The sequence below is a fragment of the Narcine bancroftii genome, chromosome 1, assembly GCF_036971445.1.
Source record: "Narcine bancroftii isolate sNarBan1 chromosome 1, sNarBan1.hap1, whole genome shotgun sequence".
Taxonomy (NCBI): Eukaryota; Metazoa; Chordata; class Chondrichthyes; order Torpediniformes; family Narcinidae; genus Narcine; species Narcine bancroftii.
Window position 1 is genome coordinate 149716405 of NC_091469.1, and position 13310 is coordinate 149729714.

Consider the following 13310-nt stretch of genomic DNA (forward strand, 5'->3'; position numbering starts at 1 on the left):
TTATTAGTTTGATACTAATGGTTTTAAATAAGTTTTGTGTTCTTAAGAAAGCAGGTATTGATGTCATTATTCCTCATCAGATTGACATTTTAACATTAATGTTGAATGTTTGGGCGGTCTTTAAGAAAGCAGGGTTTGTATATAAAAAAAAATTTAACCCATTGAATGGTAAACAGGGGATCCTGCAGAACCTGGCAGCGATCTATGGAGGCAGGTCCATTTCAACAGGAAGAGGAAAATCCAGAACAAAGGAAGAGGAGGTAGGAGGCCTGCATGTTTCTTATCTTCATAAAGCCAACAGCATTGTTCTGTCAGCATGTGTTCTGAAGATTGCATGTTCAACTCCAGCAACAGAAAGAACTCTTGTTGTTCCCCCCACCCCCAAGAAATTAAATTAATTAATTAAATCACGGGGAACGCTTCCTGCATTGAATTAATTTTATTTGTAATGAGTGAGGATCTCTTTTTGTACGTGGAGAAGAATTATTGCTGTTTGAACAGGAAGAATATTATTGTTTAATCTTAGTCCTGATGCCTGATAATCTTAATGAGGTACTTAAGTTTTAAGAATGGTAAACTATAATTCCAGGTTTTAAGATGGTTGTGTATAAAGATAAGACTTTCTTCTTCTTTCTTTGGCTTGGCTTCGCAGATGAAGATTTATGGAGGGGGTAAATGTCCACGTCAGCTACAGGCTCGTTTGTGGCTGACAAGTCCGATGTGGGACAGGCAGACACGGTTGCAGGGGAAAATTGGTGGGTTGGGTGTTGGGTTTTTCCTTCTTTGTCTTTTGTCAGTGAGGTGGGCTCTGCGGTCTTCTTCAAAGGAGGTTGCTGCCCGCCGAACTGTGAGGCGCCAAGATGCACGGTTTGAGGCGATATCAGCCCACTGGCGGTGGTCAATGGGGCAGGCACCAAGAGATTTCTTTAGGCAGTCCTTGTACCTCTTCTTTGGTGCACCTCTGTCACGGTGGCCAGTGGAGAGCTCGCCATATAACACGATCTTGGGAAGGCGATGGTCCTCCATTCTGGAGACGTGACCCACCCAGCGCAGCTGGATCTTCAGCAGCGTGGACTCGATGCTGTCGGCCTCTGCCATCTCGAGTACTTCGACATTAGGGATGAAGGCGCTCCAATGAATGTTGAGGATGGAGCGGAGACAACGCTGGTGGAAGCGTTCTAGGAGCCATAGGTGATGCCGGTAGAGGACCCATGATTCGGAGCCGAACAGGAATGTGGGTATGACAACGGCTCTGTATACGCTTATCTTTGTGAGGTTTTTCAGTTGGTTGTTGTTTTTCCAGACTCTTTTGTGTAGTCTTCCAAAGGCGCTATTTGCCTTGGCGAGTCTGTTGTCTATCTCGTCGATCCTTGCATCTGATGAAATGATGCAGCCGAGATAGGTAAACTGGTTGACCGTTTTGAGTTTTGTGTCCCCGATGGAAATGTGGGGGGACTGGTTGTCATGGCGGGGAGCTGGCTGATGGAGGACCTCAGTTTTCTTCAGGCTGACTTCCAGGCCAAACATTTTGGCAGTTTCCGCAAAACAGGACGTCAAGCGCTGAAGAGCTGGCTCTGAATGGGCAACTAAAGCGGCATCGTCTGCAAAGAGTAGTTCACGGACAAGTTTCTCTTGTGTCTTGGTGTGAGCTTGCAGGCGCCTCAGATTGAAGAGACTGCCATCCGTGCGAGTAGCGGACTGATGGAGCTAAATTGGGAGAAGGCTACTGACAATGTTAGGAGCTTTATGAAGTAGATTGGAGTTAACAGTACAAGGGTAAATCAGCTGACACTTTGGAATTTTTTTAAGGCCATTTGAATTCTGAACCAGCATATTACTGTGAGAATGAAAGATGATGGCAAAGTTTGAGAACAAGAGTTACTGAAGATTTTTTTTAAGACAAAAAGAATAAAGGAAACTCTTGCATAGTTGAGGAAGCTGAAATCTGTCAAATTTCTTGTCCTAAAGGAACTAGGGAAAAAACTGGAGTAAGAAAATAGTGGGGGCTAAAAGAGGCCATGAAATGTCCTTGGGGAGTTTATTTGCCACAAAGTACCAGGTACATTGACGAGGTTTCTTTTGTAAGTAGACCAACTGGTCCTCTGTAGCATTGCAGAGGAGCATGTATAAAGTACAATTTAAAGATTACACTGAAAATGAAGATCATTGGAGACCAAGCGAAGACAGCACTATTATGGGATTCCTTCATGAGCCTGATGACTACAGTCTGTTGGTGCATGTTTTCATGTTTTTGAGCCTTTTCACAGGTTGAATGAAGGTGTGATGGGTCTTTCAGTATTTGGCTGCCTTTGCTATGAAAATGGAGTGCAGAAAACTGCAGGAGTGTTCGTTATGTTCTGAGATGCGTTCACTACCTTCTGGAGTATCTTCTGATCTTGAATAAAGCAGCTCCTTTACCACACTGATACATCCATCAAGTATTGTGCATCTGTAGAAGTTGTTGAGGGTCACAGGACATGCCAAAATTCTCTCATCTTTTGAGAAAGTGGAGGAATTGGTGGTGCTTTCTTGATTGTCATGTTCATATGCTTGACCCAAGTTTAATCTCTGGATTAAGGAGAATCCCAGGAGGCTTCATACATCTGAGGAGCAAGATGGTAGAAGCGAAAGAAAAGGTAGGCCTACTCAAGGACAAAGGAAGTGGGTGAGTTCCTTGAAAAGCACTTTGCATTGCTGTTCACCAAGGAAAAGTAGGAATATGTTGATATTTCAGGGCATGTCAATATTAGGAAGGTGTGTATCTTGAAGATCATGAAGTTGGGTCCTGGGTGTGATCAATCGAGGAAACAAGGGAGGAGATTTGTGGGACTTTGGAGATCTTTGTATCTTGCTCAGTCATATTTGAGATGCCAGAGTCTAGACAAATGGTTGTTTTTAGTCTGTCGAATGATTGAAGAAACTGAATCAATTTTAACAAGACTTAAACCTTGGCAGGAATGAATATCCACCAATTATATTAAAAGCTAAGTGCTTAGCCGACAACATTAGCCTGGAACACCATGTTTAATATTTCAAATGTGTGTACTATCAATGTAACTTGAATTAAATGAGTTAGATTTATATCAGCTGGGAGAAACTGTTATTTTGGATCCTTTTGTTGAAGAGAAGCAGCATTGGACGAACCAGAAAATTGTGAGTTGGTGTTTCCATAAATCAGTGTTTGGGAAAATATGAGCTGAGATTCTTAGAAATGGCATTTATTTGCCTTTGGAAAAGCATGGAATTGTCATGGAAAGTCAGCTTGGCTTTGTACGGGGAAGGTCCTACCTCTCAAACTTGATTGGGTTTTATGAGAAAATAACAAAGATGATTGAGGAGGGTAGAGCAGTGGATCTTGTACGCGCAGGCTTTAGTAAAGCACTTGACAAGGTCGCTCATAGTAGTCCAGTTCAGAAGATTAAGTTGCGTGGGATCTCGGGAGAGTTGTAAATTAGATCCACATTGAATGGGTGATGAGGAGTAATTCTGACGGGAGACGAGTTCTGCATGGATCAATGCTGGGGGCTCTGTGGTTTGTAATATATTTTAATAATTTGGATGGAAATGTCAGTGGTCTGATTTGATAAATATTCAGATGACACCAAAATTAGTGGAGTTGTGGCCTGTGAGGAAGGTCGTCAAAGGATACAGGAAGACAGCAATTATTTGTAAATTTAAGCAGAAAAATGGCAGGTAAAATCTAATCTGGGCAAATGTGAGGTTTTTCGTTTTGGAAGATCAAATACAAGAGGGAAATGTACAGAAAATGGTAGGACCTTGAGAGCATTGATGTACAGAGAGATCTTCAGGTGCAGTCCATAGTTCCCTGAAATTGGCAATGCAATTGGATAAGTGGAAGAGGAGGATTGTGGGATGTCTGTCTCCATTCATCACGGTAGTGGGTATAAAAGGTGGCAAGTTGTGCTGTAGCTGTGTAAAACTTTATTTATGCATGATGTGAAGTATTGTGTTCAATTTTAGTCACCCACAGAGGGGGACAAATATGGAGTTTTTGAGAGGGCAGAGAAAAGGATCACCAGAATGTTGCCTGGATTTGAGAGTATAAGCTGGAAAGAGGTTGAATGAAAAGTTTCTCGAGGCTCAGGGGTGTCTTAAATTGTGAGATTCGTAGATTGTAGGTGTTTATCTTGGTGGAAATGTCAATTGCTGGAGGATGGATGCTAAAGGTGAGACAGGGAAAGTTTAAAAGAGCTATGTTGAGCAACTATTTTCATAGCACAAAGCTGCTTGGAACTCACTGCCATTCCAATGTTTAAGAGGCTTTTTGACAGCCATTTGAACATGGAGGGAATTTGATCGTGTACAGACAGACAGGATTAATTTAGATTGGCATTTTTGTCACTGTACACCAGGTGAGCTGAAGATTCTGTTCGAACTTGTCCAAGCAAAATCCTGAGTATTTTTGTCATTTTTAAGTAATAGTGGAGACCTGGAACAGCAAGGATCCAAATTCACTTTTCTGAGATGAGTTTGCTGATCTTTGTCTGTGGTAACACAATTTTGACTCTGCATTATTGGCATCGAGACATAAAACGTGCGGAGTGCCTCACATTGATACTGAATAACTTCAGGGGTTTTTGTGTGCAGATATTGGGTGAGAAGAGGATTGTGTTGTCTTTCTGCTGGAGACCAGCTTTTCTCCAGTAATGTGTGTTCAAAATACCACTTGTGATTACAAGTTGGTGTCTGGTGCACATGAATTATATCTCCATTCTAAGTTGATGCATCTATGGAGAAGTTGCAAGGAGCTGTGGACACAGCAAGACCTTCTGAGTTCATTCAGCATATTTGTGTTTTTGCTGTTATTGCTTAACTATTTGCAACTTGTTAAGCTAATTGATTGGATTAGCAAGGAGACTTCTTGGATTATTTTGTTTTTTTCCATTCAGATTAGACAATTTAATGACCAATTTATTTAAGATGCAATTCTTTTTATGTATCAAAGCAGAAAATGTAATATCACACAAAATTTCCTTTAATTTGCCAGGAGGCAGACAGAGTGGCCATTAGTGTTGCCTGGTGGTAGCCCTTGCACTAAGAGAAAGAAAAGCAAAGGAGTCCCTTCAGAGTCGCAAGTGTCCATGAATTTGCCTCCAGTGCTACATGGCCTCTCCAGCCTCACACAGCCCTGTTTTATCTGTTGGCAACCTGAACTCCAGGTCCAAATCTCTGATATGATCAGGAACCTTTCAGTGCTTGAGGCTCTTCAGGAGCCCTTCTTGCTCTCCGCACCCTCATGAATCCCAGTTCCCAAGAGCCATTCTCCAGCAGCCCACAGCCTCTGAGTCCTTTGACCACAAGTTGCCAACAGCCTGCAGCCTGTGTGGGTCCTTCAGCCACTGAGCCCCGTGCTGCAATTTTTACAACTTAAAGCCAGAATAAAGCAAGATGTTATCTTCCTATAAGATGTATGGCTCCATGGCCAGGGATTCTGTGTTCAGAAGAGTCAGGTTACTGGGTTATTGTTAGCCTTTTTGGATGTAAATCCGGAACCCTTGGGGGACAGTGTGTTCCGGATTTCGGAAAGTCCACCCGAATTGTGTTGCCGTATCCACTCCCACCCTCACCCCTTCCAGTCGCCCGGCCGCCGGTCCCTCGACTGCCTCCTTCGACCGCCGGTCCCCACTTGCCAGATTTTGGAGCTTTCTAGATTTTCGATGTCCGGATAAAGGATTATGTACCTGTATTGCAAAAAACAAAAATCCCATACCACTATCTTAAAGATTTGCCTTGATTCTTCACAAACAATATGAAGTAGTTTAATTGGTCATTTATCTCACTTCTGTTTTTGCAGTCTTATCCTGTGCAATTCTAATAATGATCTCGATCCCTAAACAACATTTATTACTTTAGATATCCTGAGGTGGAGAAACATTACATAAATGCTTTTTTTGTGGCTTTCTTAAAATGTTTGAGTGGAACACAATGCTAATCCAACAGCTCTAGCACAACAGATGTATTCTGCCCCTCCAAATTTGGTAAATTCACGTTAGTGTTAGATGATGCCTGCCAAATTCACATTTGTTGAAACAATAAAAGTTGAGTCAAATGAAGGAGTCCAAAATTATCTACTCCAATGTACTTTTTGGTGACCAAATAAGAGGATGCATAGATGATGACTAAATTGAAGCCCAATCCCATGCCATTTTGCTCACAGGATATTAACTTGCAAGGCTACAGACCATGAGCTAAATTAAAGGACCCGTTGCATTTTGGACTGGTGTGGATGTGTTGGGATGAATGTCTTCTGATGTGCAATAAAATTTTTTGTCACTAGGTTAGTAAGTAAAGGTAAAATCAGGCAACGGCAGTTATCATTCCAAGTGATTGGAAGACGATAGAAATATGTTCACTTTACAAAATTAGTTCAATAATGTGGGTTTGAATTGAAATTGCTCCAGTTACTTCAATACAAGGTAGTACAGGTACACAATCCTTTATCCAGACATCTAAAATCCGGAAAGCTCCAAAATCCAGCAGGTGGGGAGAGGCTGGCAGCACGAGTTGGGCGGGCGAGGGACCATCAGCGGGGGGGGGGGGGGGGGGGGGGGGCGGGGAGACCGGCAGTGCGAGTCAGGTAGGTGGGGGAGACGGCAGCGCAACTGGAAGGAGGTAGGAGTGGATATGCCAGCACATTTCGGGTGGGCTTAAATCTGGCTCTGAAATTTGGAACACACTGTCCCCCTCCCAAGGGTTCCAGATAAAGGCTTGTGTACCTGTAAATAAAATTTCATAGTGCAGCAGCCAATATTGATGCACCAATAACAACAACCTTTAGTGGGATGGATCATGAGCTTCAGTGATGTGGAAAATGGTTACTCTTCCCAATGTTAAGACTATTGCGAAACTTAGCATTGCTTTTTGCTGTGCACACAGTGGAGCATTTTGTAATTATTGATTACAATGTTCACAAGATCCTGGCAAGGCCAGCAATTATTGGCTATCCCTAATTGCCCTTAAGTTTATAATTGGTGAATTGCCGTCTTGAATTTCCATTTGGTGAGGATCTTTCCAAAATACTATGAGGAAGGGAATTCTCCATTGTCGTTTCCAAATTGATATCTACCAATTTGGACGGAAATTTTCAGGTTGTGTCATGTCCCACTGCTACCTTTCCCTCTTTCGCAAAGGAAATATCATGGATTTTAACCCTTTGCATACCAGCCATATTTAACCTTTCATAATGTGGACTCTGGACTGGATCCATGGGTAAACTGCAGTACGAACACCAGTACTGGTTGGATACAAAATCAGTCACGTAAAATGTAGACACGGAGTATTTGCATTTGTTGGTAGTCCCTAAAAACCGGGACACTGTGTCTAAAGAGTTAATATTCTCTGTAGGTCAAGTGGACCAGCAATGATTGCATGCAGGCTACAAAAGATGTCAATTTTCTGTTGCCCCTTTCACCAGTCTCCATAAGCTCCCAGTTACAGGATTCCAATTACCAACCAACTTTTTATAACCACACCAGGGAGTCTTTCTCTGACTAATGAACCCTCATCAAATTATTGGAGAACATCCCTGGGTTGTTTGCTCTTGCAGTTTTGTCATTGACTGGCTTCAATGTGAGTTGCAAAGTCACAGGTATAGTTCCAGGGTCGCCTTGTCATTTGGCAATTGAGCCCTCCTTGCTAATCCTGCTCCACCTACTCCTATGTTATGATTCTTATTTATTTATGCCTATGGTCTTATTCTTGGCACATGCGAATACTATCATAGGTACTCCCTGACTTGCGACCTTTTCGACTTGCGCTCATCCACACATGTGACCGAATTTTAAAAATAAATAAATAAACAAATCTATCTATCTATCTAGGATACAGGGCATGTAAGAGCCAAAATGTGCATACTCACTTTGCTAGTCGGCGTCCTGGGGTCCATAGGCTGGGTGCGGCCATCTTGATTCCTGTCCACATATGCAAGTCTTTGGTTGGCGCATGCGTGAGAGTTAAGGGTGCGAATTCAATATAGTCAGGGCACTTAACTCTTGGGCGTGCACCAACTGAACTCCAATACATGAACCCACAGTGCATGCGCACAGAAATCAAGATGGCCGCGCCCAGCCTATGGACCCCGGGATGCTTACTAACCAAGTAAGTACGCACATTTTGGCTCTTACGTACCCTGTATCCCTGTAATACTATGTCAAATACAACATTTGATTTAAAAAATTTGCTTTAAGACTTCAATTCTCCACGCACACGGGCAAAATTTCAAGAAAAGACATCCTTCGGTCCCAATTACAGTCTTAAGTCAGGGAGTGCCTATAACCTCTCTCATTCAATTACCATGGCTTGGAAATATAGTGCACCTTCTTCATTGTTGGATATAAAAAAGAATATTGGTGCAAATGTACATTGTACAATGTAAATGACAACTCATTCGTAATTGATTGGGCAAAAGAGTTCAACAGCTGAAGATGGGAACAGATGATTGGGCAGATCGAACTAAAGTTCAATACAAAAGGGTTGAAAGGGAGAGTCTCAGCAGGTACAGTTGATTGGGTAATCAAGTTCAAGACTGGATGGGGACTAATCTCCTTATGGAAAGGTTTGCTAGTACTGTTCCAGTGGGTTTAAACTAAATTTGTTGGGGGATGGGAACCAGAGTGCTGGAGCAGATAGAGGAATGGAAGAGTGAAAAGATGACATGAAAATTACATGGCACAGTTAGCAGTTAATGGGTTGCACGTGGTGGAAATGTTCTCAGGTGCATCTATTTCAATGCAAGGAGGATTGAATGAAAGGCAGACTAGCTTAGAGCATGGATTGGCACGTGGAATTATGATGTAGCCATTCGTGAAATTTGGCTGGAGGAGGGGCAGGACAGGGTGGAGGAGGGGGGTGGGTGGGAATGAAAGGGGAAGGAGTGGAATTGCTCAACAGGGAAAATTTTAGCTGTGCTCAGGTAGGACAGACCAGAGGGCTCATCTACTGTGGCTATATGGGTGGAGCTGAGGAATAGGAAAGGTATGACTTCTCTCATGGGGTTGTATTATAGACCGCCCAATAGTTAGAGAATTGGAGAAGCAAATCTGTGGAGAGATAGCAGACGGCTACAGGAAATCTGAGGTTGTGATAGTAAGAGACTTTAATTTTCTACATAATTGAAGTGCCAGTTAATGAAGAAGACGAAGGCTGTGTAGTTAACCAGGAATCATGGATTTTATTAGCAGAAACTAGTGCTACAATAGTGAATGATAATGGGTGCATACATAGTTATACCCAAGGGGAGTGTCTTTAGTGGCAGAGATAATACACGTCCAATGTCAGTAAAGCAGACTAAGCACAGCGAGAGACTGACAGCATGACACAGATTCAACACAGTCTCCCCCAGCAGAAGTAGGGTTAAAATTAAAAGGATAGCTGCTAAAGTAATATTCATGCAGGCAAGCAAATCTACTGAAAGCATAATACAACAATAAAATAAAGAGCATTGAGAATTCACTGACATAGCCAAAACAAGGCTAGTAACTATCAGAGCAATCTGAATATAATGAGGTGTTTATGAATATTGGAGCCTCTCAGGTTGTTTATGAATGCGAGAAGACCTTATCAGGACAGGTGGTAGTTTTGCAGGAGTGACAATCTTGGGAACTGGCGGTGTGGATACAGTTCCCTGGTCTATAGTGTGAGATGGCAGGACTTCTGGACCTGCTTCAAAATCACCAGCGTGAGGCAGTGGGGCCTCTGAATACTTACTCGGGGTCACAGGCTGGGGTGGTGCGTCCAACCTCTCAGGATCACTCCGAGTAGGGACCTGCGGAAGGGGTGAACCAGGCAGGGGCAGATCTCTTTGGGGTACAGTGTCTGTACTCCCGTCTGGGAATTGGGATTTGTGTGCAGTAGTTGAACTGGCTGGACTAGAGGGTCCGTTTTACGCGTCAGTGAATAAGCCAGTGAATCTGATGTCAATAGTAGATCAAGTTTCCTTAAGATCCAATGTGTTTTTTGTTTTTGTTGGGTAATCTTTCTGGAATTGGGCTAAAATTAAAATAATAACTATTGAACACAATTTGTGAAAATTGCTTTGGCAGTTGCAAGGAAAAATATAGCAGTCTCATGGAAATTAGATTCAAATTTAGGAATAGATTCGTAACTGCAGACCTTCCTTTAAAAAATTACATATAATTTGAGAAATAGGTATGATAATTTGTTTTAATTGGTGCCCACATTTAGGAATAGTAGGTATTACATTATGAAAGATTCCCTGAACCTTGATCCTTCGCAACTTCTTGCTGACTATATATACGTTAGATTCAAGGCAAAAGTAATTTAATTTTTGTAATTGATTCTAATCAGATTCTCTTTACTTGCTTCTATTTTTTATTCTTTTTTTCTGTCTTGTGTGATTATTATTTAGGGGGGAGGGTTGGGGGCGTAAGGGGAAAATATTATGTACTGTATATTAGTGTTCATATAAATCAAGGACATTTTTGGATTTGGATATTAATACATGTATAAAAATAGTAGTTGGAAGTTGTTCTAAGAGATTGGATATACAATTATTTTTTTCTTTGGCTTGGCTTCGCGGACGAAGATTGATGGAGGGGGTAAATGTCCACGTCAGCTGCAGGCTTGTTTGTGGCTGACAAGTCCGATGCGGGACAGGCAGACACGGTTGCAGCGGTTGTGAGGGAAAATTGGTGGGTTGGGGTTGGGTGTTGGGTTTTTCCTCCTTTGCCTTTTGTCAGTGAGGTGGGCTCTGCGGTCTTCTTCAAAGGAGGTCGCTGCCCGCCCAACTGTGAGGCGCCAAGATGCACGGCTTGAGGCGAGATCACCCCACTGGCGGTGGTCAATGGGGCAGGCACCAAGAGATTTCTTCAGGCAGTCCTGGTACCTCTTCTTTGGTGCACCTCTGTCACGGTGGCCAGTGGAGAGCTCGCCATATAACACGATCTTGGGAAGGCGATGGTCCTCCATTCTGGAGACGTGACCTTACCCAGCTCAGTTGGATCTTCAGCAGCATGGATATAATGCTGTCAGTCTCTGCCATCTGAGTACTTCAATGTTGGAGATGAAGTCTCTCCAATGAATGTTGAGGATGGAACGGAGACAATGCTGGTGGAAGCATTCTAGGAGCCGTAGGTGATGCCGGTAGAGGACCCATGATTCGGAGCCGAACAGGAGTGTGGATATGACAACGGCTCTGTATACGCTTATCTTTGTGAGGTTTTTCAGTTGGTTGTTTTTCCAGACTCTTTTGTGTAGTCTTCCAAAGGCGCTATTTGCCTTGGCGAGTCTGTTGTCTATCTCGTTGTTGATCCTTGCATCCGATGAAATGGTGCAGCCGAGATAGGTAAACTGGTTGACCGTTTTGAGTTTTGTGTCCCCGATGGAAATGTGGGGGGACTGGTTGTCATGGCGGGGAGCTGGCTGATGGAGGACCTCAGTTTTCTTCAGGCTGACTTCCAGGCCAAACATTTTGGCAGTTTCCGCAAAACAGGACGTCAAGCGCTGAAGAGCTGGCTCTGAATGGGCAACTAAAGCAGCATCATCTGCAAAGAGTAGTTAACGGACAAGTTTCTCTTGTGTCTTGGTGTGAGCTTGCAGGCGCCTCAGATTGAAGAGACTGCCATCCGTGCGGTACCGGATGTAAACAGCATCTTCATTGTTGAGGTCTTTCATGGCTTGGTTCAGCATCATGCCGAAGAAGATTGAAAAGAGGGTTGGTGCGAGAACACAGTCTTGCTTCACGCCATTGTTAATGGAGAAGGTTTCAGAGAGCTCATTGCTGTATCTGACCCGACCTAGTTGGTTTTCGTGCAGTTGGATAACCATGTTGAGGAACTTTGGGGGGCATCCGAGGCGCTCTAGTATTTGCCAAAGCCCTTTCCTACTCACGGTGTCGAAGGCTTTGGTGAGGTCAACAAAGGTGATGTAGGGTCCTTTGTTTTGTTCTCTGCACTTTTCTTGGAGCTGTCTGAGGACAAAGACCATGTCAGTAGTTCCTCTGTTTGCACGAAAGCTGCACTGTGATTCTGGGAGAACATTTTCGGCGACACTAGGTATTCTATTTAGGAGAATCCTAGCGAAGATTTTGCCTGCAATGGAGAGCAGTGTGATTCCCCTGTAGTTTGAGCAGTCTGATTTCTCGCCTTTGTTTTTGTACAGGGTGATGATGATGGCATCACAAAGGTCCTGAGGCAGCTTTCCTTGGTCCCAGCAGAGCTTGAAAAACTCATGCAGTTTGGCATGCAGAGTTTTGCCACCAGCCTTCCAGACCTCTGGGGGGGGATTCCATCCATACCTGCTGCTTTGCCACTTTTCAGTTGTTTAATTGCTCTATATGTCTCTTCCCGGGTGAGGACCTCATCCAGCTCTAGCCTTAAGGGCTGTTAAGGGAGCTGAAGCAGGGCGGATTCTTGGACTGAGCGGTTGGCACTGTAAAGAGATTGGATGTGTTCCGACCATCGGTTGAGGATGGAGATCTTGTCACTGAGGAGGACTTTGCCGTCTGAGCTGCGCAGCGGGCTTTGGACTTGGGCTGCAAGCTCAACCTTCACTTCAAGCCAAAGTCCAGGAACAGTAAAGCCCCCAGAAAGAGGTTCAATGTTGGAAACTTGCAGTCAGACGAAGTGAGAGGAAACTTCCAGGCAAACCTCAAAGCAAAGCTCGACGATGCAATCTGCCTCACGGACTCGTCCACTGAAACCCTCTGGGATCAGCTGAAGACTGCCATACTGCAATCCACTGAAGAGGTACTGGGCTTCTCCTCCAGGAAAAACTAGGACTGGTTTGACGAAAACAACCAGGAAATCCAGGAGCTGCTGGCAAAGATTCGAGCTGCCCACCAGGCTCTCCTTGCAAAGCTGTCCTGGCCAGAGAAGAAATGAGCCTTCCGTTGCGCATGCAGCCATCTTCAGTGCAAACTCCGGGAGACCCAAAATGAGTGGTGGACTAGCCTCGCCAAACGAATCCAGCTCAGAGCGGACATTGGCGACTTCAGGGGGCGGGGGGTTTATGATACAATTATTTAGATAGCCAAGGGATAGTCAAACATGGCTTTGTACATGGTAGGTCATGTTTAACCAATCTTAGAGAGTTTTACAAGGAGGTGATTAGGAAAGCTGACAAGGAAAGGCAGTGGATGTTGTCTACATGGATCTTCACTCTTCAGACGCCAGGTCTTCATAATAAAGAAGTGAACTGGTTTCAACAATGGCTGGATGCTTTGTGGATGGATGGTTGCTTCTCAGACTGGAGGCCTATGCCTTAGGGATTGGTGCTGGGACTGTGTCATCTGTATCAATGTGGATAATAATGTAGAAAATTGGATCCGTATG

At 43.7% G+C, this 13310-nt stretch overlaps 1 protein-coding gene across 17 annotated transcripts in view; it reads left to right on the forward strand.

Moving 5' to 3' along the window:
* nek1 (NIMA-related kinase 1) overlaps positions 1–13310 on the forward strand; it is a 240341-nt gene that overhangs the window by 109846 nt on the left and 117185 nt on the right. For 15 of the 17 annotated variants that reach the window (XR_011358400.1, XR_011358407.1, XR_011358411.1 and 12 more), the window contains one exon: positions 177–260. The exons of the other annotated variants lie outside the window; for them this stretch is intronic. Coding sequence is in view for 12 of the 15 variants with exons in the window: in XM_069941511.1 (XP_069797612.1) it covers positions 177–260 (84 nt within the window). In the remaining 3 variants the exon portion in view is untranslated. The remainder of the gene's footprint in view (positions 1–176; positions 261–13310) is intronic. 17 annotated transcript variants of the gene reach the window in all.